At 34.0% G+C, this 26,696-nt stretch overlaps 1 protein-coding gene across 6 annotated transcripts in view; it reads left to right on the forward strand.

The window, feature by feature from the left end:
* dnc (phosphodiesterase dunce) overlaps window positions 1-26,696 on the forward strand; it is a 1,099,286-nt gene that overhangs the window by 470,160 nt on the left and 602,430 nt on the right. For all 6 annotated transcript variants that reach the window (XM_069818411.1, XM_069818412.1, XM_069818415.1 and 3 more), the window contains exon 2: window positions 6,743-6,925. In XM_069818411.1, the coding sequence (XP_069674512.1) occupies window positions 6,743-6,925 (183 nt within the window). The remainder of the gene's footprint in view (window positions 1-6,742; window positions 6,926-26,696) is intronic.

The raw sequence follows: 26,696 nt of genomic DNA on the forward strand, positions 1-26,696 counted from the left end.
AGAAATGTATTTCCTGTTTCTTATAATCCGACATATATAGGTACTTACATCGGTAGCATTCTACGGAACTAACGATCAGCCTACGTACAGTAAGTCGGAGAATGCCTATATTCGTAGAATGTAAAAATAAGTTCTTAAAAGTCTAAATTGAAGGGTTCAGAACCATAGTGGGCCAAGCGACATTTAATAAAAACGGAGAAAGCAAGGGTTAAAGTTAAGTGAATACCATAGTTTAATGAAGGTTGACACATTATTTAGTTTAAATGTGTAGACCTGTACTTTATATTACTTGCTATATGTTTCAATTGAATTATGGTGATAACTTCATTTTAACCCTTGTTTCCTACGGTTTTAGTAAATGGCGCTTGGCCCACTATGGTTCTGAACCCTTCAATTAATAGCTCAAATAGAAGCATTTGAAATGTGGATATGGAAAAGAATGGAAAGTGTGAAGTGGACAGACAGAATAAGGAATGAAGCTGTGTTGGAAAGATTAAGTAAAGAAAAAATCATGCTGAAACTGATCAGGAAGAGGAAAAGGAATTGGTTCGGTCATTGAGAAGAAACTGCCTACTGAAGGATGCACTGGAAGGAATGGTGAACGGGAGAAGAGTTCGGGGTAGAAGAAGATATCATATGTTAGACGACATTCAGATATATGGATCATATGAGGAAACAAAGAGGAAGGCAGAAAACAGGAAAGACTGGAGAAAGCTGGGTTTGCAGTGAAAGACCTGCCCTTGAGCAGAACACTAAATGAATGAATGAATGAATGAATGGCATATTGGTGAATTCTAGATTAAATAAGTATGTGTTCTGTACGAGAAAAGATAAGGATTTAATTTTGATAACGACTGCAGTATCATTCAGTTTCATATAAAATCAATTCAAGAGGCTTTTTATCGCCGAAGGACAGACCCGCATCATAATTCTAGCCGTACAATGTCTTCTGATATTGCAGTTAAAACGGAAGATAGGTACATCTTTTTTAATCCTTACCCATTACGGCAAAATCATCTATTGAAGTGTAACTATTGTTGAAGAATATCACTTTCGAATTTGCTTTAGAATGTTACATCCAACATACGTTTGTGTCCACTGCTTATTCATGAATAAAACTGAAATTTTTACGAGTGAACTACATGGCACAACTGAGTGGGACTCAAACTTGTGAAATATTTAATAACGATTATTTTAAAGATAAATGGCGGATTCTTTAAAAAAACTGGGAATAGCTGTACCTATTTGTAAATTAAAATATCGCACTTGATTTTAACTTTTCGAGGGCTCGACCCAGAACAGGTTCTTGTACTTAGGCTTGCTTTGGCCCATTGCGAGTTCTATATATAATTATATTCGATCATTGACTCGGGTGGTATTCGTAATTTTGATGCTGACAGATGGCCATTCTGCTTTATTCCTGATAGAGCCTGGTCCCATCCACAGACAAGTAACCTGATAAGTCCTAGTGCCTAGAGCCCCAAACATCGAAAATCAAAGACTCCATCCCCGCCAACTTTTAACTATTGCAGATGGTAGATGAAATGAGTGAAAGGTGGAGAATGTTGATGGAATGATAAAGCAAAACGGTAGTACCCCGAGGATAATCCTGTCAACCACAAATTCCATCACAACCTGGCCAAGGATCGAACCTAGGTCCCATGGATGGAAGGCCAGCACGCTAGCGCTTCAGCCACAGATGCGGATAAAATAACACTTTCTTTAAATCCTTGTGATTGTTGTTATACTAGAAATATTAGGCATTCAGAGCTAAAGTGGATCAAGTCCATGAAACGTAGTTTTGAGATGATAGGACTTAAAGTTAACTTGCTCTAGTGGATTATCTAATTTCACTAGCAATAAAATTATTGCTCCATTCTCAAATTCTGGATTTATAAAATATAAACAATTGTGATGTTAATTGATGCAACGCTTTGGTGACTTGATCCACAATGGCTCAGAACTTCGTGAACAAAGAATCTGAGCCAAAAGTGACTGGTGTCACCTACCGGCGAATGCTTGGAATTAAAACTTGGATCCATTACTGCTCGGAAAAGTTCCAACCTCAGATAAATTAACTAAACTCAATTTATGAAAATTTGCGACTTGATCCAGTTTAGCTCTGAACGCCTCATAATTATGACATAAATCGTATCTTTTTAATTAATTTTATTAATTCGAGAGTTATAAATGCGGTAATTCTGATAATTTCTCTCCGAGTTTTGGTGATACTTGGGAAGATGGTTCTATATAAATGTAGGGTAATGTTCAACACAAGTCAAAACATCGTGAAGACTTTAACACATTAAATAGTTGTAGAATTAGTGGAATTCGTTGTGGGCAAAGTGCTTGGTAGTAGGTTTTCCGCGGAATACTCCCTTTTTCCTTCCGACAGTCCATTATTTCCCCATTAATAATCATGCTATGCTATGTAGTTCGCCTCCCATGATTCACCGAGGGCAACGTTGAAGCGGCAGCAAAAGGAACTACAACTTTAGCGCAACACTCCTAGATGGGGACATCTGGCTGAATGCGAGTTCCTTTTTTTCGTCTTAAATAGTGATGCAGAATAGTGCAATGACATTCACTCATTTTTAATTAAAAATTTCACATTTAGGCCAGTGTTTAAATTGCCCATCAGTCAGACCGGTTAGCTGTTTGTAACAATCTCCACAGTAGGTTTTCACCTGACGACGAAGAGAAATCCACTCTTCGAAACATTGTGCTACAATTTTGAAAATTAGCAATGGAAGAAGTCCAAACACCTCAACCATTGAGAGATTAATAGTGTAAGAAAAATCAACATCGAAACAATAACTAATTTTTTTTTGCATTATAGTAAAAATGTTAAAACAAAATTATATTCTCTTCTGAACATTAAAACCAAAACACGCGAAACATAATAATGATAAATTATATAATACATAGGCCTACCTGGAAAATCGACCATCGTTCGGTAAAGGAGACTGAAGGCACAACAAATTTTGTATTTTGCTTTATTATTTTCAATGTCGTAATACGAAAGCAAAATCATCGAGATTAAGACGAGTCGGATAACCTTATGCTCTGTAGCTATTCGACTATGATGCTGAAATGCTTCATGTTGTCGGGATAATTATCACTGCTTTCTTTTTTCACAGTCTCGTTCCACAGGCACTTCAAATTCACTGTGTGAAGGTCGCGGTCGAGAGATTAAACATAGATTCATTCATGTAATTACTTCTTCATAGATCGCTTTTTCTTAGAGTTATAAATGTGCCCCTCAAATTTATTTTATTAACAACTAATTACTCGTATTAGTTCGTAGAAATCACTCTGGTTATTTAATCCCTTAAATGATAGCGCTATGTTCATCATAGTGAACTATTACACGAACTCCTTTTGAAGCCTGGTACATACAAACTTTTCTCGTATTCTGTAAATTATATTATGACAAACGGGTGTCTTATGTTTACTGAAACAATTAGTGAGTCTAAGGAAATGATTACCACTTCCTCTACACATGCGGATACAGCGGCTTTAGACTCCATGTGGTGTTCGTAATCCCTCTCATTTTAAGTGAACCTCATGTGTAGGTAGGTAATAACAGTTCTGCTCACGTGGACTAATTCTGTGTAATAACGTTTATTTTTTCTTCATATACATTACATAACGTTTCCATTCACAGCGAAACACATAATTTTTACAGTGGTAATTGTTGGAAAGTGTTGAATAACAGACATGATTTTATTCAATTGTTTTAAAAGTAAACAAGTATTCTTCAGTAATGGTGTCAGTGTTGTGGTGTCACGTGATGTAAGCATTTAAAGTTAATGAAGATTGTGACAGAAATGATATTATTTTGCTTATATAGGCCTATGTAAGGAATTGTGGTTAATTTCTTACTCAACTTCACCACCTTCACTGTCGTCATATAGGCTTACTAGGCTCAGTGACTTCATACAAGAAAAACACATTAGCCTAAGTCAGTAGTGTCAGAGTTGTAAGCTCCAAAACAGGTTGCGGAGCTAGAGAGTGCAGTCGGAGCGTGAACTTGCTTATGTCTGTGGAAACACCGGACCACGCAACGAGTCATAGTGGAGCGTTCCGCTCCGTTTAGTCCCTGTCTGACAACGCTGGCCTAAGTCAAAAATATTGCTTCTGGGAAAAAGGCGTATATAATATACATAATGTACGAGTATAAACATAGAATAGTAATTGGAAAATGAAATACACATAAATAGAAACAGCTTACTAGTAATATTTTGAGAATTTAGTTTTTTTTAGCAAAAACGCCTTTTTCTCGGAAGTAATGTTTTTAACTTAATGTGTATTGCTTGTAAACCGACGGTAACACCTTTGAGTGATTCCCAATTAGGAACGAATATTAAAAAAAAAAATGAAACAAATTTTTTCGTGCTTTAAACTTCACTTTATTGGCATGGTTGGGGTTTAGGATTCCACATTAACAACTGATATGACAACCAATTTGTTTTCACTTAACAGATAAACTCAGTGTTAATGAAATAGTCACTAATGCATCATGTACACATAAATACTTATATATACAGAGTGTTGGGGGTTTGAATGCACAAATTTTAACAGGAGATTCTTTATATGAAATAGAACCAATATTTGTAATGAAATATTTTTCTACAACGCATAGTTCAACCAATATAAAATAAATTGTGTGGAAAGTTTCGTTGCCGATGTTTTCATATCTCTTTAAAATGTTAAGGTTTACTATGAATGTCGCGATAGATATTTAAAAGATGAACAATTTATATCTTCGTCTTTCTAGCACAAAGTGAACGGTTTATTCACAAATTAATGTCACGCACAATACTAATGATTTAGTTACATGGAACATACAGATAATAGAATTTGAGCATTAATTTGAGAATAAACCGTTCACTTTATGCAAAAAAGACAAAGACATAAATTGTTCATATTTTTAATATCCATCGCGACATTCATAGTAAACTTTAAAATTTTAAAGAGAGAATAAAAAACATCGGCAACGAAACTTTCCATACAATTTTTTTTATTGGTTGAACTATGCGTTGTAGAAAAATATTTCATTACAAGTATTGGGTCTATTTCATACAAAGAACCTCCTGGTAAAGGTTGGTAATATTGTGACACCAATAATGTTATAATAGTACTTTTTGAGAATTTTTTACAATTTTACTGAGCGAGAGAAGGACCAGTTTTGTGCTGAAACTTGTCCACGAACATTCCCTTAATATGCTGACGCAAAAAAAAACCGATCTTCCTCTCGCTCAGTAAAATTATAAAAAATTCTCAAAAAGAACGATCATAATATTATTATTAGTATCACAATATTACCAAACTTTACTCTATAGTATATATATATATATATATATATATATATATATATATATATATATATATATATATATACAGTATATACCGTATATATGTCAAGCATACAGCTCATATACGTTCAGGCATTTAATTTCGTACTTAGTCGAAAGAAAGTGTCTCTTCAATTCTTTAAGTGGCTTAACAAACATAATCCTCATATGTGTCTGGAGTTGGAAAGTCGCGCGGGGTGCTAATGTAAAAATCTGTATGACTTGATCACATAGACCTATATTTTAAAATGCCAGTTCTCCCAACAAAAGAGACATATTCTTAGCTACTACATCAAATTCTTTTTTATTTAAATTGGAAAACTTATTCCTTATTTTTTAAAAATCCTTTGCATATTTGTTACAATTAATTTTCCTTCATACATTTTTTCAAATAAAAATGAAAGAACATTTATATTGGAAGTGAAATGCGCTAAACAAAGTATTTAACAACGAATTGAAAAAAAATATGCGATTGCTGTGTTAGAAAATAAGGTAAATAGAGCGAGAAGTAACTCAGTACTAACTGAATAGCCGCCCAGAACAAGGTTGTAATCAGCAAATAAGAAATTCTTAAAAAAAATGGGGAAAAATACATTGTACTGTACATACATTTAATTTGTTACAGCAAGGTTGACAATCAGATGTGTGTGCTGATTTTAATACGAGTACAAGCATTACACATAGCGCATCATTAACAACCATTATTCACTGAAAAGTCAACTTATGAGAAATGAGGGTTACAACCTTATTCTGGGCGGCTATTCAATTATTGATTTAGGTAAACGGATCTTTTCGCCAATAAATATCACAAAATATCCGCAAAAAATGTTTAGTTTGACAACGTTATTTCCAAGTGATCTCATTTTTTTTAATATTACATAGGATTCTACCGAAGGATCTAGGTAACGTCGCTCTTTTTTTTTTTTCTAATAAATTTATCGCAGCCCGTTTCTCTTATATTGTGGGAATGTTCCTGAAAATTATTTTCATTCCTTCTGTTACATTTGTGCTTTATTGCTTCCTACAAGAATTTAACCTGCGATTTTCCTCAAGAATTTAATTTCCACTTTGATCTGTTGTCGCACATCTTATCTTGATTTATCGCCTTAATCACCATCTATCTAGGATTTATTTCTCGTTATATGTACTAACGGCAGTAAAATTCTGTATTTGCGATATTGCTGCATTTTATACAGTGAAAATGTTTGGTGTAATATCAGAATTATGACAACATATTTATTCTGAAGAATATACAGGTGTGTTACTTTAAGTGAATTAGAATTAATAAGCACATAACTGTGTCATATTTGAATATAATTTTAACTTTTTTACTGTTTCTGTGTGTTCTTATCTCTTGACTTATGACGTAATTTTTTACCTTCCAGTTTCGACGTGGAAAATGGCGCAAGTCCGGGGAGAAGCCCCCTGGACGGTGGTGCGTCCCCGTCGGCGGGTCTGGTCCTCCAGAACCTGCCACAGAGACGGGAATCATTTCTATATCGCTCCGATTCCGATTTCGAGATGTCACCAAAATCGATGTCTCGAAACTCTTCGATCGCCAGCGAGAGGTAAGTGGAATCCCTATTTAGCTTTCCTTATTCTGCAGGGCTACTGATTCGACGCCACCAGAGTATACATATTTCTAGTGGCAAGGTACTAACACATGTGTTTCGTAAGTGCTAAATAAGTTTGGAGTAGACAGTTATAGGGTCATTCTCATTATAGTTTATAGTTCATTAAATTCGTTCGATAACACGCAAGTTACATTGTATTACATTCAGGTTTCTATTATTTATTACACAATAAATACTGAAGGTGGGTTTCTAATAATATGTTTCCTCCTACAGTTTTGTCACATTTTACTTGTTTAATAACATCAGTTTATGTATACTTCACAAGCATCAACACTTGATTACCATTTCCCAAAATGCAATTGACTTACTAATATGTCCAGTTACTGTGAGTAACTCTACAAGTACTCTTACACGTGGTTTAAAAATGGACAAAAATATTATATACCGCATAAAATTGAACTCTGTACACGAGAAAACATAACAAAATTAAATTTTGATGTAACAGTAGTCAAATGACGACTTATTTTAACGTTCAGCTCTGTAAATCAAGAAGTTTATTGTATTCAAGATGGACAGAGTGTATAAAATAAGATGCTTAGTTTGAAATAGAAATTAACAAAAACACATATGGTACCCAATAAAGTTTCATCGGAATTTATACCATATTAGTTAAGAATTTTATTTAATGTTAATTTTACAATATTAAGTTTAGGGTCTATCCTATCTAATCGAGGCCATATATTATTTTGTTAAAATAACGTTTTTAGTTTGGTTTTATTGCACATTATTTGTTACTGGTTATAAAAAATTGCTCAAAATAACATTGATGGGTTTAAAACATATTCAGAGATTATGCAAAATTATGAAAAATTGTGACGGTGTCGTGTATAGTTCCTGGGATAGCTCAATCGGTAGAGCATTCGTGCGCTAAGCGAAGGGTCCCGGGATCGATACCATGCCCCGGAACAATTTTTCCTTGAAATTATTCATATTCAAAGAATGTTAGTTAGTGTGGTTTAAAAAGGGAGTGTCATCGACTATGGCTACTTACGCCCTTATCAAAAATTATTTCAAAAACAAAAACACGAACAATACCATGACATGAATGCGAACACGAACAAAAAACGTTGTCACATTAAAAGAAACACACAAATGCATTGTTAACAAGGTGATTAGTAAAATCTCATAAAGATAAACAATTCTTAGAACATAGACTTCAAAGATTGCCTTTCTTATAAAAAAAAATTAAACGGGTACCTTTTATCTTATCGAGAACCTTCGAAAGTCTTACCTTGTCTTAACTTTTGTTTTAATTTATCCATCTATCTCAGAATTCGTATCTAAATATATACATGAGTATATTAAAATAATATAGCCACTAATACTAAATATGTTACTATAGTATTAGTTTACTTATCTAAAGAAGAGCTTACCAGTCGCTTATCAGTAATGAATACAACTAAAATATTGCAAACTGTGTAGATCTATAGGTTTATGTACATATTACGGATATTACTGAAACTTATAAGAATTGTAAGGAAATAATTTTTATAATAATTATAATATTCCATTATTCACTTTTCAGATCGTCAAAAATGTTAATCAAACATCTGAATTCTTCCATCTGTAAACAGAGCCTAAATATAATACATAGGTATGTGATATAAATTCGTGAATAAGAAAGAGAGAAGCTGATAATGTGCACTCCCGTTTCATAACCAAATAGGAAAAAGGGGAGCACAGGAAGGTTGGGATAAAAAACTTTCACAGTGCAGAACACTCAATATCTTGCACTCTAGATAGTTCTTGATCAAATATCGTATTAAAATCTCAACTGCGTAACACTGTTTTCCTTCTGTATATTTTACGTTCAAAGTAAAATAATAATATATCACTAATCATTACACAGACTATATTTAATAGGAATTTCGAAATGCTCTACGGAAAACATAGCGCGGCACATATATGAATCAGTGTAAGTGAAGTCCGGATTTATATGCAAAATGTATTTTACCTGTAATAATCTGAAAAATATTGAAGGTATATTTCCTAATTATTATATTGTATTTTAATAGATTGCTTGTCTTTTATTTTGTTGTGCATATGAAGAAAAGAAAGATATATTTTAAATGCATGTTCTCCTATTTATAAAAGAAAATTTTGCTGCAACAGACATTTTCCCATTTTAAAGCTCGAATGTCTGATATACAGGGTGATTCTGTAACTTTGTTACAAACTTTTAGGGGTGATAGAGGAGATTGTGAACAATTTCCTTATAGAAACTCGTGCCTGGATTTATATGCTAAATGTATTTTACCTGTATTAATCTCAGAAACATTGAAGGTACAGTATATTTCCTAATTATTATATCGTATTTTAATATATTGCTTGTCTTTATTTTGTTGTACATATAAAGACAAGAAAGATATATTTGTAATGCATAAAATTATGCTGCAACAGATATTTTCCCATTTTAAAGCTCGCATGTCAGATATACAGGGTGATCCTGCAACTTTGTTACAAACTTTTAGGGATGATAGAGGAGATTGTGAACAACTTCCTTATAGAAACTCGTGTCTGGCTTCGTTTCATTTGATAATTTCAGAACCTGTAGACCTAATATGTGTATCAACCGGTATTAGTACCTATGAAGAATAATAATCCAAAACGTTTGTTATCCAATCATAAACCTTTAATTTTATTAGTGTATATCGTACATACAGTATACACCTGAATATTGTCATTATCAACATACCAGTACTCCTTACAGAAATTGTTCATACTGTCTTCCAACAGCCTCAATAAAGACAGGAATTATAACATCGTTATATTGACTGTCGAAGCAATTCGAATATTCCCGGTATATTCCTGACATTATCACAGGCAATTGTGATCTTTTCTACTGGGTTCTCTTCTGATTCGAATGGTGTGTCGTAAACGAGAGCTTTTAAATGACCCCACAAGAAAAAATCCTTTGGATTAGATCAGGTGTAAGGTTCTGTATTCACATAAACTTTGTACTGTTTACAAACAGCGCCATGGAAACAACAAAATTTGCATTAAAAACAGAACAAAATGGTTACCACTAAGTTAAGTCCTTAGACGCTAACGTTGAGATTTGCATTCATGGCCGGTCAATCTGACTGGGACTTTTCATGATTTCCCTCAGTCACAGAGGCACATGCCGGATTGGAAATTTACATACCATGTTTCATCAATGCCTTAATTATCAATATCACAAGCATTAAAACAAAATCTAAATCAGTTACATGAAAACAAACCATCTACAACACACAAGAATAGGAACAGATCCACAAAAATAGTTAACGGCCTACTAACGTACCGAAAGATCCTACACACGCGTTATGACCACAGATGTTAAAGCGTGTGGCCTTTAAGAAACACGAAGGTTCATTGCCGCCCTCACATAAGCCCCCCGTCAGTTCCTATCCGTGAGCAAGATTAATCCAGTTCCTAGCATCATATCCTAACTCTCTCAAATCCAATTTAATATTATCCTCCCATCTATGTTTAGGTTTCCCCAAACGTCTTTTTCCCTCAGGTCTCCCAACTAACATTCTATATGCATTTCCGAATTCATCCATACGTGCTACATACCCTGCCCATCTCAAACGTCTGGATTTAATGTTCCTAATTATGTTAGGCGAAGAATACAATGCGTACAGTTCTCCTGTAACTTCATCCCTCTTAGCTCGAAATATTTTTCTAAGCACAATATTCTCGAACATCCTTAACCTCTCAATTTTCGCAACTATACAGAACAACCGGTAATATAATTGTTTTATAAATTCTAACTTTCAGCTTTTTCGAGAGAAGACTAAATGACAAAATCTTCTCAACCGAATAATAGCAGAATATATTTTCTATATTTATTCTGCGTTTAATTTCCTCACGAGTGTCATTTATATTTGTTACTGTTGCTCTGAGGTACTTGAATTTTTAATTAAATGCAAATAAAAAAAGATTTACCATTACCCCTTTCACTGAAAAATTGTGGGTAGAGAAATAATTCGGAGAACACACATCACGTTCTGTAATTGCCAAACGAAACTCTTCCCGAACGGGATGCAATATGAGAGTTTTCCGTAATGATACCCTCTTTCATCCCTAAAAGTTTGTAATGAAGTAAAAGTTGTGTTTCATTTCACGGTAATGGGTTCTGAGCTTCTTTTCATCATTCATTGTTTACGTAAACTTTTCAATCCTTTGTTTTTGTGATGTCTGCGTGTTTTGTTCCGTAGAATGAACGTTTTCATTGTTCAAATATCTGTCATACACACATGTTGAAATTTTATCGTGGAAAATCTCATGGTGTCTATTTTATATAAGTTGAATTAATTGTAATAATGTCTGTGCTATTATTGTATTTATTTTATTATATTTTTATAGGATATATTTCGATAGACATTTTAAAAATTTGCATATATGATATCCGGGTTGTCACAACTTTGATTCCTGCGTTCGTAGTTCGTATTATAAGGAATCAAGACTGTTTCAGTCGTCTGTATTCTAGGAATGAAATTTGATACTGTAAGTTACTTCGGCTGCAATTATAAATTTATCTTAAGCATTGATTCGTTTCTACTGTTTGTCTAAACTACCAAATTATAAAAAATAGTTAAGTTGCCTTATATAGTCCTTGTTTCTGTTCATACCTAAGTTTCGAGGTTACAACAAGGGTGAGTTAATTCTTGACAAATTCATAGTCATCGCGATTAGCTAACAGTAAGGACTGTAGAATATGCAATTAAGTAGGTCTATCACTTATCACAAGACATGACGTCTGCAGGTGCATACTCATATTTCATGTCATATACTGTTTCTTAGATAATACAGTACACGACCTGATTTTCTGAAGGAAACGCAGCTTCGAAGGAAATTATACAATATACAGTACGTACTTCTTAGCGATAGGTAATAGTCTAAATAAAAAAATATATCAGTGTGCTGAAAGCTGCCGGCCACGAGAAAGAAATTTATATGGCCTGAAATATTAAAAAACACTTTATTTAAAAGTAAGAAAAGGACGCTGTATATACATAGATACAAAATATTCAGTACACAAAAATATAATGGAAAATACATTCTTACAAAACACGAAAACAACAGTTAGAGCTAACATCGATTCTACCTTTTAATAAATTTATGAAAACAAAATAATGTGCTGTAATTAAATAAATATTAAATACATTATTTTGTAATTTATTGGTTGTGGATCAAGTAGCAACATATCTGCTTCAAATCCAGCGCAATCTAGGGTAATTTCCGTTAGGGTATTGCAGATATATCTCTTTTACATCAGACTGTTTGTTACTACACAGGTATAAAGTATGTGTACCTTGTCTTAAGTGGTGGTCTTGAGACATGCTAACAGTATGATCAGGACATCTAGTACTGATACAAATCCTAGAAAAGGTGAGGAAGGCCACTGTTGTAGTCTATCGGTAATGACTGGGACTCGTGCAATGAGGCTATGCTTGGACATGGGTTGTTATCTGGTTGGTTATTTTTTTCTGGAGGTTTCCCATTGAAAGGAGAATGTAAGTTATTCCTACATCGAATCCTCAGTCACGTCTCGGCGAATAGGTACTAGTTCTCTGTCACAATTTCCATCGACTCTAGATAGCCTCGTCGTTGAATAACTTATCAAAAGAAAGGGAGGACTGAAATACCCAAATTAACTATGTTTGAAGTAAATTTTAAGCATTTAATTAAATATAAACCTAGACAAATTTGACTTTATAAAAGAAGTCGCATGGTTTGCTTTATCGATAATGTGAGTCATAGAGTCCTGCATTTTGATTAAGATGAGTACACATTTATTGTATATATAATTATTTCAAATTCAAGTCAATCTTATATAGGATGAAAGAGAACGTACGTATTACATTTCTTCTCAGATACGATTCCTAGAAATATTACAAACAAAATCTGTAACGAAATTTTAAAAATGCATGTTATTTCTTTTGTAGGATGTGGTCAAAAAGCTATTAATAGGCCTAACTATGGTTTAGTAGTAGAGCCTAACGTAATTACAAAATGTAGATATACAGATTTCGATTAATTGCCTAAAAGAAAAGTATAAATTTCATTCATCAACTGTATGACGAGCCTGTGAAAAACTAACAATGCTGCAGCCAGAGTACCACAAGTAGAATTACACCCACACTTCTGCAAGTTGTTTCAAATGCTTCTAGTAGTTTCCCTTCACTTCGTAGTAATGTCCATGTTTCTGGCCATACAGTGCCAAACTCCACACAAAGCACTTCACTAGTCTCTCCCTTATTTCTTTTTGCAGAGGTCCGCAAGAAATGCTTCTTTGTTTATTAAAAGTTTCCTTTGTCACTGCTATCCTTCCTTTGACTTCCGGCAGCAACTCATGTTACTACTTATAGTACATCTCAAGTATCTACTCATACAATGCTACACTCCACACAAAGCACTTCACTAGTCTCTTCCTTATTTCTTTTTGCAGAGGTTCGCAGAAAAGCTTCGTTGTTTATTAAAAGCTTCCTTTGCCATTGCTATCCTCCTTTTGACTTCCGGCAGCAACTCATGTTACTACTTATAGTACATCTCAAATATCTGAAGTTGTCCACTGCTGCCTCATTACTGATTCGCAAGTTTACCTTCTCTATTTTTCTTACAGTGAACATAGTCTTCGTCTTGTTTGCTACTTGTTCCATTTAATTTTCTCGAAAAACTTAAAATTCTGAATAGATCATTGGTAGTACGAAAAGCATTATTTGACGAAATTTGCTCGTAATGGCCTGATCTATGACTAGTGTAAATTACTCATGATGTAATAAGGTTCCTTTAACCCTGTGTAAGTCTTTTATGTGATTTCAGTTAATTTCTTCATCATCATCATCATCATCGTCATCTTTTTCTTCTTCTTCTTCTTCTTCCTCATGGAATTAGGCCTTTGACCTGTTTCCACATCAAGAGATTGTATCTTTCCATCTTGTAATTGGACGTCCTACTTTCCTGTTGCCTTTAGGTTGATATTGAAGTGTCAGCTGTGGAAATCTATTGTGTGGCATCCTTTCAATATGTTCTAACCAGTTCTTATTTGGTTTATTCTGTCATTTACGTTGTATATATTAATTGTGTTCTTATGTCTTCATTATGTTTTTTGTCTAAAAGTGAATAACCCGCTACGGAACGCAAGAACTTCATTTCAGCTGTCTCTATTTTTCTTCTGTCTGATCTATTAAGTGTCCAGTTCTCACAGGCGTACGTTAACATAGGTACTGCCATTGTTTTGTAAAATTTTAGTTGAGTGGTTCTTAATGTTTTATTTTTTAATGTTCTTCTTATTGTTCCGCACATATTATAGAATCTTTTTATTTTTATATTGATATCATTCTTTTGGCAGTAGGATACATTGCATCCCAAATAGTTAAAGTTATTTACTTGTTCTATTATTTTTCCGTTAAGCAATATTTTGCATCTCAAGTGGTTTGTACCTTCAAAAGCCATAACTTTTGTTTTTTGTTCCGAAATTCTCATATCATACTCGTTAGCTATTCAGTTAATTTTATTGTTACAATTCATTTATTTTTAAAGGGTCTACAATAACGAGCGTAAGAAGTAGTTAGCAAAGAGAACATGTAAAACAGTAACAGTAGAGATCGAATAACATCAGAAAATCAGGATGGTCTGGAAGGAAAACAGTGAAAAAAGCAGCCTTTATAGATAGCCTAATGAAATACAAATGAAAACACGTTCCAATGCCGATACATTTGAACGAAATTTACATTTAAGCAGTAAAAATGACTGCCAATATAGGTAGACAACGAATAAAGAAGTTAGCACTGCCCTTCAAAGTACAGTTATTGCCGTAGATTATAGTCTTCATTATCAACACCACCATCGTCACCATCGTCAATTATATCTTCAGTCCTAATACTAGGTTCGTGCTCGACCCTGTACTCACTCTTCCGAAGATTTGTAATCAATATTAGATGTTCAAAAGTAGCGGGACTACGAGAACATGTGGTTATCTCAGCGAAAGTTCATCGCTCAACGTAATACAACACAAATCTAATGTTGAGAATAGGATATAAATTTCAATTACATTGTCGCATATCAAACCCAGGTCCGCTGGATTGTTGTAGCTAGAAATGCTACCACTTGAGCCGCAGTGGAATTACATTAAATTGTAATTAATATGATTTTACAGACTACTTCTAATTTTCCAAAGCTCATAGAAACCTTTAGACTAAGAAAATAAGTTTGTTCTAGTACTTATTACCACGGTTGATTATTACACACGTAACTCTGGGGAAGGAGAAAATAGACCTATATCAATTCTGTGCATACCATAGCACATACTTCATTGCTCAACATAAATAAAAACCGTTATATACAATTGAAGGGTTCAGAACCATAGTGGGCCAAGCGCCATTTACTAAAACCGTAGAAAACAAGGGTTAAAATGAAGTTATCATCATAATTCAATAGAAACATATAGAAAATCATATAAAGTATACACATTCAAACTAAATGATATATCAATCTTCATTTAACTATGGTATATACTTAACTTTAACCCTTGCTTTCTCCGTTTTTAATAAATGTCGCTTAGCCCACTATGACTCTGAACCGTCCATCGTGCGAACTGTTGCCTCTGATGTAGGTACAACCCGCATTCAGCATACATTTACTTATCTAGGTTTATATTTTATTTGAGAAGATGAATTTGTATAGTCTTCAGTATAGGGTTTGTTAATATGTGATATTAGAGATAGTGTTGTATTGGTAAATGGGCATATTGAATGTTTCGATCGATCTTCATTTGTTGGATATTCGTTATTTTTTTACTGAGTGCAATATTTGATCATTTAAAGTACTAAAGCATTAATCGGAGTAAACCAGTTGTGATAGTAGTTAAAATATTTACGGAGCAGAATTGCAATTTGGGGTTAACAAAATATACTTAGAGTGCATGTTTAAACTCCACTATAAACACTTATTTGGTTTATAAATACACACTTTTATTGATGAACAGGTTATATGGAATTCAATTAAAAATAAATATTGTACTTTCAAAGGTAATAACCTTGCATTAAATTTCATACACAACTTTTACATTAATAGAATATTATACGGCAGTAACTATATAAATGAAATAATGTAGGCCTATCATTATTTTAGTGAAATTGGAATAAAAATGAAAATAGTAATTTATATTTATATAGAATGTGTTTGAATTTAAACAACTGTCTAGCATACATAACATGACATGACATGGGACATAGAACATGATATGGGACATAGAACATGACATAACATGGGACATAGGACATAGAACATGACATGGGACATAAGACATAGAACATGACATGGGACATAGGACATGGCATAACATGGGACATAGGACATAGGACATAGCTACATAGGAAATAGGATATATCTAGGACATAGGACATACATAGAACATACATAGGATATAGGAAATAGGACATATATAGAACATAGGACATTCATAGGACACAGAACATACATAGGACATAGGCTACATAGGACATACATATGACATACATAGGACAGACATATGACATATGACATACATAGGACATACATATGACATATGACATTACATACATGCATACGTGCATGTTAAACTTTAAACAAGGGACAGTTAACCCTTTCATTAATTAATTTATTGACGCTTGTAGTTATATATTTTAATGATTTATCTCATGAAAGTCAGGAAATTTCTGATTTTGGAAATAATTTACATATCAACGGCATTCTGTCTTCATTAGTAATAATAAACTTGTAATAAAATTAGCTGTTTTTTCCTTTTTTAAAGGAAACTACCTCGCTAAAAGGAAATATTTACAAAAATTATTAATTAATACGCAATATTAATTACTTCGCACTGTATGCAGTCATGTGTGTAATTAATAACATCTGATATTTCAGGTTCGTAGTAATTGTGATGTCAAGAACTATTGTTTGAATTCTCAACCTTGTGCTGGGGCTTAACATCTCCATTATATCCGACGTTTGTGGACTACTATCAGATTGCAATCCGGTGATATTGCCGAAGACCTGGAGGGTCGCATACTCATTTTATGTCTGGCAATATTATATTCATGATGAAATCTGCAAGTAGTTAAATGTTTGAGAAATAAAGTCTCAACATAGGGTAAAAACCCAAAATAATCACCGTTCTCTGTTCTGAAAACAGATGGTACGGATTTTATGACGGAATGGAAGTAATTATGTGTCAATATCATTGTTTATTTTCCAGAGATCCAGAAATCTCAACACTGTAAGCCAGTATGTAAACCAAATAAGTGGGTGTAGTAACGTGATAATGAAATATAAACATAAATTATTACATAAAATTCTACATAAACATAGGACTAATTGGTAATGGAATATTGATTATCACACACATAAACATATGCATAATATAACAATAAATACTTTCTTCTTTGTGTTATTAAAAAAAGTCTGATTCCAGCACACCATCCATCAAGTACATAAGCTCGTTTTGGAGTCGCCATACAATGGAGCTTCGGGCACCACAAGAGTAACTATTACACATTACATCACACTAACGCACGTCTGTACCTACACCACACAACATACTGTCACCCTACAAGCTTGATTCCTGTTCATATTGTTTCATTGTGTTCCTCTACTAGCTATATTGAGTAATATTCAGTATGATATTGTAGGCTATGTCTTGATGTTTCTGGTCTCACCTATAATTATTAGAATAAGTTTACTTTCTGTTGTTATTGGTGGAAATGACAAAATGAAAGAAAAGTTGTCCACATTGAAGTAATTGTGATAAGTTATCTAAGTACAGTCAACTTCGGTTATAGTGAACCACTGCGAACCAGCATATTTCGTTCACTATATCCGAGGTTCACTAAAACCGGGTGTCTGTTTTTATACTACTGACGTTGCTGTACATACAGTATTAATGCCCGTTTGGGACAGACCACGTTCAATATCAGTACTAATGTTCGCTGTGTCTTCCAACTTAAACACTTTACGCTTCGACATTCTGATGTTCACAGTTCGAAACTTGAATCTAATCTGGTCATGTAGGTAGTAAGCATTGACGGATTTCGAACCTCTTCCCACTAGAGTTACGCTACTATGTACTCAGCCTTGGAATTTCCCCGGGTTCACTTCTACAAAGATGCGGGAGGAAGAGTTTAGAAAAATTATACTATAATACTTCTTATATTTACCCTTTGGTCATCATTCTATTCCTTTTTACAAAAGAAAATACTTTCTCTTCCTATTCTTCTAATAACCTTTTTTAAAGGGATCAGAACTAATCCTTCCTTTATCCCTCACTGCGTACACTATTCTCTTTAACACGTTTCATGTTTGAACGAGTCCTTTGTCTTTCAATGCATTAAAGAGTAGAAGGTTTGAGATTTTATTCTGAACATATTCTTGGAAGTTTATAGGAGAAAGGGTTTCCTAAATTACCATTTTGGCCATTTTAAAATTACATTTTCTTGAGAAAGTTATAGTTTTAGTTTCACTATAACCGAAGCGAGGGTTCACTATAAACGGAAATATTAATGTACTTTTTAATCTATGCAGGTCGGGATCAACGTTTTAGGTTCACTATAGCCGAATGTTCACTATAACCGAGTTCATTATATCAAGAGTTGACTGTATCATCAAATATAAGAAATTTATATATACGAGTTCTAAAAGGATAATTTGTCAGTGCAGAATTCGGAAAGGAAATTGTTATTTATCCAGTGATTGTTTTCTTACAACATAATGTACCCTAGTCAAGTTTATCCGACAGTGTTTTGTCGTCGGCAAAGTGCTGCGCCGCTTGGATGTTATAGTTATAACAACTCATTTTTTCCTATTTTGAGATATTGCCTATTTACTTATTTATTGCACTAAGGAATATATCTCGTTTTCTTTTACTTAGGCTATTTGTTACATTGGAAAATAGATGTCGCTGGTATCGTTCGATCAGTTACCTAGTTCTTGCGATTTTTGCTATGCTGTAACAGAGATAACTAAAAAACGCAAATTTCGAGTTACCGTACCTAGTTCTTGCATTCAGATGACGTATTGTTTTAACAACTTACTTTAATTAGGCCTACTTATTATAAACAACCAAGTGGTACCTACTCATTAATACACCAAAAGATCGAAATATTCATGCGTCAATCCTGTTGAACGGATTTACGAGAAACCGTTTGAAGTAGGCTACATTTTGTTTTATTTCTAAATCGCTTGAATAGTTTTCTTAAAATCCCCTACATCAGTGGTTTCCAAACTTCCTGAAGGCGCGATCCACTTTTGGGTTCGCGCCATACCGGTACTAAACCTCATTCGAAAAATATAAATCCTTGTAAAATTGAAAATAATGACAATTTTACTCTAAATCAGTGGATACCATCCAAAGTATGACCAAATTGAATTATATATGGTGCAACAATTACACGAAATATTAGGTAAACATCATTTCTAGTACTTCAAACAATTACCACCGTGAGGTTTCGGTAATAGTTCAATAAAAAGTGGTAAATTCCGTTTAAGGAAGGGTGTTACAAACTCGTATTTTCAGCAAAATTTGTGAAGGTTTGCAGAAAACAGCTTGAGATTTAATTTGTTACGTTTGGAACTGACGTTGCCAAAGCAACCGAATGAAACTACAGAAAACATGTATCGTGATATTAAAACTAATTATTATTTCGTCTCGTAGTCCTTCATTACTCCAGTTATTGAATGGCCCGCGATAAATAATACATGAGTAATAAAGAAAATACAAGAGATCAATTATTTATTATTGTCACCCAGAAAATGGAAGGAAACATTAACAAAACTCTTTGTCTCTTGACCAAAACATTTTGGGTAAAAATATCCCAATAAATAGGAAAAATCCGACCGTCTGAGAGGGAACACTTTTCTGAAGTTCTGTTTTCAAGAATGGATGAAAAGGTACATCAATAAAAATATTCATATTCTCTGTTTTAAAATATTAAATTTGAGGCTTCAGTACGTCTAACCTTCTTTCCAAGCATGTTATACCCCCATCTAAGGACGAAACATTAACAGAACGACTATAAACACTCTTTTTTTTTTTTTTCCGAATATGCTAATTACGAGTAAATGGCAGAATGAGTGTATAAAGATTATGAACCAGCTTTCCGGTCTAGGAATTCCGTGTAATATCGTGTAACACACGACCTTCAGACAACACATGGTAGATAATATATTCATGAATTCTATTAGTTTGATATCTCGCCGCAGAGCGTCGCTAACAGAGACGTTATTCTCTATAATGTTCAAGCTTCGTCGCTAGATGGCACACAGAGAGTTGTTGCGGAGCATGTGCTGGTCCGTCTTTGAGTAGTACCGCTAGAACTCAATAGATGGCAGTAACATTACTTTTCAGTTCACGTGGGGACGTGTAGAGTAGTCGATCAATGAGGTTATGCTGTATTTCAGAATATGTTCATGTTGTGTAGTCGAAAGACGCACATTGCCTGCGTTGAGTGTGCAAGTATTGGATTTTCTTCTATATTGCCTTCTCTCATAATGTCATAATCTTAACCAGGTGGATTTCTTGTTAAGGTTTGCTTTTACTCTATTTCTTTGGACGTCATGTACCAATTCTAATTTCAACAAACTTAATTCGTAGTCTTCTCTCTCCACCTGTGTGCCCCCTTGACTGAATTTCACTATCTGTAATGATGTGCAAGTACCTTAATCATGTTCTGTAATTATGCAGTCTTAGTTAATTTGGCTGAATTTCTGCAGTAATTCATCCTGGTTATTAGCATTTTATAAACTAAGGTCCACAACTCTGGTCCATCAGTATTTATACTTACAATAATTGTATTGTAAATATTTATTTTTGTTTTACATATCATGTTTCTTAAAAACTACTATTTTAACATTCAAAACTGCACATCTTTCTTTGTCGAATACTAATTTGACAATTACCTAACTCAGTGGTTCCCAAAGTGGGGGTCGTGTAAAGAGCTGAGGGGTCACGGTATGATTTACAAAATAAAACAAGAAATGCCTTATGAACATACATTTATTTTATATTTAGAAACATAAACATAAACATACCTCTGAGTGAGGTTCTGACAGATATGTAAGGTACTACATCTGTGGTCTGGCAGTACATCTCACTTGACGATATGTGTTAAAGGGAGAAGAATTGTTTGTACACACATGAAGTTTGATTAGTGTAATATGTTGCTAGTCAGTGATGTTTGCAATGGAGGAGGAAAGGAACTGGGCACACTATCCAATTATCTCCTGGCTTAGTTGCCTCATGAGCAATGCCTTGTTGCAGTGGTCGGTAAATGTAGTACATTTAGTACAAGTAGAACGCGACTTCTCAACCCCCACCCTCTAGTTCACCTGCACCGACAGGGTCTAGTATACGAGGTGAATGAGCTTGTTATGTTTGCTAATATCACTGTAGAACGGTTGAAGGTATAAAATGCCGACCACTGCCTTATTGGTTCAAACCAGCAAAAAGTATTAGATATGAACAAAACTACCTGCCGATCTCGCTCGCTGTATTCGTTGCATTTGTCTTTCGAGTCTCGTCTCTTCATTCTCGTGCGCTCCGAGTCTCGCTCATCATTCTCGAAATAGCATTTGGTCGGCGTGGAAAGATTTCGTAACTTTGAATAACATACGTCATTGAAATAAATAATATTATTAATGTTTAAATGAGACAAAAAAATAAAACAACAGTATCTTAGTTATCAAAATGTTCTGGTTCTATTACATGATATTACCTATGGTTATATAAATGGGGGGAGGGGAAACAATTCTCAAATAAATTAGCATTTCTACGAAACATAAAACATAATGTTAATATATTTTTACTTGAGATTACACACTTCATCTCAAACATATGAAAAGAAAATTCCTAGCCTTTTAATAAGGGCCTAGTAATTAAACAAAGACTGGAGAACGGATTATTATACACTGAAAGGTAGAGATGATGTTTCAAATAGGCTACTTAATTGTTTACACATACATAACAGTTGCCAAAGTAGATAAAAGTTCAGTCAGGTATAAACAACTGTGGCGATTCAAGGCTGCTTGACCTTCGGGACTTCGGGAATGATCAATCTCGACGTCTCGAAACACTCACAAGCAGTCTTTACGTCAAAGACGCGACGTGACGAAAACAACATTGCCGTGCGGGTTTTCGGCTCTGCGGGCGCTGTTAGTCTTGCTTTCTCGATCGTTGTTCATCTCTAATACATATATATCTCTACCAGGTTTTTTTTCTCTCTTGTACGGAGAGATCCGAAGGCTTACACTGCAGTCTGAGGCTTACTGTGCTTACCACTCCTATTCTGGGAATAGTTCTGTAGCGGAATAGGTCTTACTATCTTAACTCTGTCAGCTAAAATAAATTATTATTATTATTATTATTATTATTATTATTATTATTATTATTATTATTATTATTACTATTATTATTATTATTATTATTATTATTATTACTGTTATTATTATTATTATTATTATTACTGTTATTATTATTATTATTATTACTGTTATAAGGTCATCAGGCCTTCTCTTCCTCTCTAACAAGAGATTACAACTACAATATTAGGAATAAAATTAAAACTATAATTACAATTAATATTAAATTTACAATTACAATAAGAAATATTTGTACTGAAAGAGTACCTGATTAATAAAGGCTAGGAAACAAGGACTGAGTTCGGTATGTTTTCTCGAAACACATCATTCAACATTCAATATATTCTACTGGGTGAGTGAATTATCTCCCGAACACGAAAGCAATAATAATAAAATTCTTCTAACAAAAAAAATCTGAAGGTAAGGGCTATAGCATCGGTACTGACTCTATAGCACCGAATTCAAATGACGAATTGTTAAACAGAATTTGTGGTGGGCAAAAGTAAATACTGTATTGGGAAGATTTTTTTTCAGTTCCCTTTTTCTTTGTGCTGAGACTCGAAATGCATAATAGATTCACCATAATTGTACCATAAGAAAGTGCTCGGGTTTTGTCAGCCTCACTGTAACATATTCTTCGTTATTCGTCATGGCCGTCATATGTGCCCAGCTACTTGATTTAGACTGAGGCCTATATTACATTATCAAAAATCTGTGTCACAGAATATAAAATTTTTTATTAAATATATATGACCAAATGTAAGATTTTGACTATGTCAAAACTTTGATCATATCTTTCATCACAGTTCTAATAATAGATCCACAATAGTTCTGTGCTTGTTGTAACTGTAAAATGTGCAGTAATGGTTATTGCATTAATACTAAAGAAGAAATCAAACAAAAAATATATTTCGTCGGCTTAGAGTGGAAACCTGCTAACCAACAAAAAGGAAATTTTACAGGGGAAACAAAAAACTGAGTATAGATTAACTCTGAAACTTTAAGACCAAATCCAAAATAGAGGTGGTGAATTTTCAGAGTTAATTTATATTCAGTTTTTTGTTTTCCCAGTAAAATTTCCTTTTTGTTAGTTAGCGGGTTTACACTCTAAGCCGAGAAGTTGGGTTAGAGATTGGGGTAGGGAGAAAAGATACAAAAGGAATCCATCAAACTCTACTGAGAGAATTTCAGTATGAAGAGGTGAAATTCTGTATGAATCGGTCATTGCAGAAAGGAGGTAAGTCATAAAATCTTACTTTTGAGATAATCAATAAAAACAGTTTTCTTCTTCCAATACTGAAGTAATCACTATAAATATTTTTTCTTACTTTGTTTATGAATAGTGAAGTATAATACATCATGTTAGACATCTGACATCTCAATCACTTTTGTTTAAAGTTGTTTAATCGAACCATGACTTATCCCCTTTCTGCAAGGAATTGTTAAATATAAAAGAAAAATGTATATAATTTACAATTTTGGGCTAATGTAATATTTGAAAACAGACGAAATGTTAATAATTACAATGATAACGATGTTTTTGTGTGTAATTACTACATTACTGTCACCATTTACATAATTATTTTTGCATTTTAATCATTATTCCTACTACAGAAATGTACCAATGTGTGATATTATATCACAGTTTTAAATCAAAACTCTATTTTTAAACTAATACTTAAAAACTGCATATAGGAGAGCACAATAAAAATACACTAAAGTACTACACAAAATTATTTGTTTCAATTGTTATAGAGTGTATTGTTAGACGTTGGAAGCCACGTCATTTGTCACAAGGTGGCCAGTTCAGGATCTCTTCGTAAAATAAAGTGTGTTCCTATGGAATGTATTGCGTAACTTTCGATACGTCTCCAAGTTTTTTTCGTATTAATGGGAATTTTCCCATTGTATGCTTTTGTGTAGGCATTACTATGCGTCCAGAACCTGGTTTTTTCATACAGAATCTTTGTCTCCTCGTTTCACTACCAATGAACAAACTGGCAGTCACACATCCTGGATCATCTTTAGAGTAAACATATTCACTGAATTGTGCTGAGGAAAACATATTCTTATCTTTCCCTTTCTTCCTCAGTGTGTCTAATGAGCAGGTGGTTTTCTTGTAATACTCTGGCGACTAGTATTTAAAATTCAAAATATCAGTAGTAACTGATTCTACAGAAAATCTGTTGTTTGTGTTTGCCTGGTGGATCAAAGTATTGTATTGGTCTGGCACATATACCCTGTCTGTCTTCCTTAGCGCTTCACTACACCAAAGTTGCGGTCACAGGGAAGAAATGAATGGCCTCGTTGTGGAAAATAATGAATGATTTTATTTTGCCCTCCACAGTTATCAGAGAAAAGATACAATTCCTTGACTGAAGAAGGGACATTATTTTCAATGTAGTTCAGAAGGAACACACTTCATTTGAAGATTTGTGGCCTATACCTTCATGATAGGAATAGAAGTGCGCCGTATGGTCTTTGAAATTGTGAATGTTGAAAATTGATGACCCAAAGTTGCGTCTAAACAAACAATGAGTAGTTTCTTACCCACATTGTTCTCCTGTCGTACGGGCTGCTACAGACTTCCCAATGGAATTGACGTTCCAGTGCCTTCAGTTTATTTTTCTTATTTACATTTCTGCGGTAGTTAATTTCATTGTGTTTACGTTTACCACTAATAACACAGTTTTGTTGCCCTGGGTCACTTATCTGTCATTTTCCTTATCAGCTGATGGGCGCGTAACTTATTAGAGCGCTTTCAGAATAAGAAGGCGGAGCTAGTTCAGGCCGGTCTATGTCGACTAGCCATTGACAGTGAAGCGGTGTTGCCTAGTTAAATCGTCGCGAAGTCTCGCTGAAGCGTCGCGTATTAGTTTCTTTCTTGCGCGCACAATACTTATGGCTAGGAATGAATTTTAAGCTATGGCATTCGATAGAGCTACGAATTCTGAATCCAACAGTACAATAATGGCAATTGTATGTCAATTGGTTCGCGTGTTATCGCTGTAATACTAAATAGAGATATCCAACCTACAGCATAGAACATATTTTGCTCTCAATTCCGTCTCTGTAAACGAAGATAGAATCTGTTTATTTTCAAATTCAGATGTGGAATGTTTTCTCTTGTGTGATGTGTAACTTACCGTAACAATGTCTCTTGAAGGGATTGCAATTTGCTCTGGTGTTTCATCTGTTATACGCAAAGGGATAGTTTAACACTCAAAGCGAGGAGTATGGTATTTTTGTATGTAATTTTTTTAAAGGACTAACTTATGATTTAGTGCGTGTCAGTTCTTCCCGAACAAAGAATCTGACTGCAGAGACGTGTGGTTTAGAAGTGCATACGTTATCTCATATTCTCGGACAGGACAAAGAGACAATTAAAATAGGTGGTGTACTTGAATTTACCTCTCCTGGAAAATAACGCAAACCAAACGTGTTAATTATTTGTACAATTTTCAGAACCATGTATTACTTCATCGTACGATATTTTAAATACATTAGTAGTATGTCTTAGCAGTGTCATTATAATAGAACGTGGAAAGAAGAAGAAAGCTCAGAATAATCATAGGTACGATTTAGATCCGCGGCACTCAGTTGCGTCACGTCGTCAGTCAGTGCAGAAACAAGGTAAGTCGCTGACTTGTCCCCTTTCTGCAATGACTGCGCTGCTTATGGTACTCTGCTTTGCGTTGAGAATGAGCAAATTTGTCCCATTTCTGTATGGAAATGTATTTCTAGGTCTGGAGAAAGCAATGGCACTCTTAACTCATTTTCGCGTTTTTCATGACTTATCCCCTTTCTGCAATGACCGATTCATATATACTAAGTATTTAATAGGCTGAATGGATGATGAAACATTTCATGTGACTCATAATGTGATGTTAAAAGTTTTGTGGTTTTCACAGACCATGTGTACTTAATGTCCATTATCTTTCTTCTCAGTGACAGATTTTATCAAAGGTATGATAATGACCATGAACTATGTCACAGCTAGATGTGATCAAAGATGCTATATTACACTGTAAAAGATTTTATCATATATATTTTATCAAACTTCTGTAACACAGAAATTTGATAGTGTAATATAGGCCTAAAACAGATTGGAATAAATAAAGCAAATACGTTTTTCGACAGAGATATTGATAAGAATATCTGAAGCATTAGGCTATCCCATAGAAAACATAAAACCACGAGGCTGTTCCAAGTTGCAGAGTAGCCTATTTGAAGCATCCCAGTACCTTATTCAACCTGTAATTCAGTTTATTTCTCTCATTAGTATGCAAGCTATGTTTGATGTGAAACGTAGCCCATTTCCCTTACG

This window comes from Periplaneta americana, chromosome 2 (genome assembly GCF_040183065.1).
Source record: "Periplaneta americana isolate PAMFEO1 chromosome 2, P.americana_PAMFEO1_priV1, whole genome shotgun sequence".
NCBI classification, from domain to species: Eukaryota; Metazoa; Arthropoda; class Insecta; order Blattodea; family Blattidae; genus Periplaneta; species Periplaneta americana.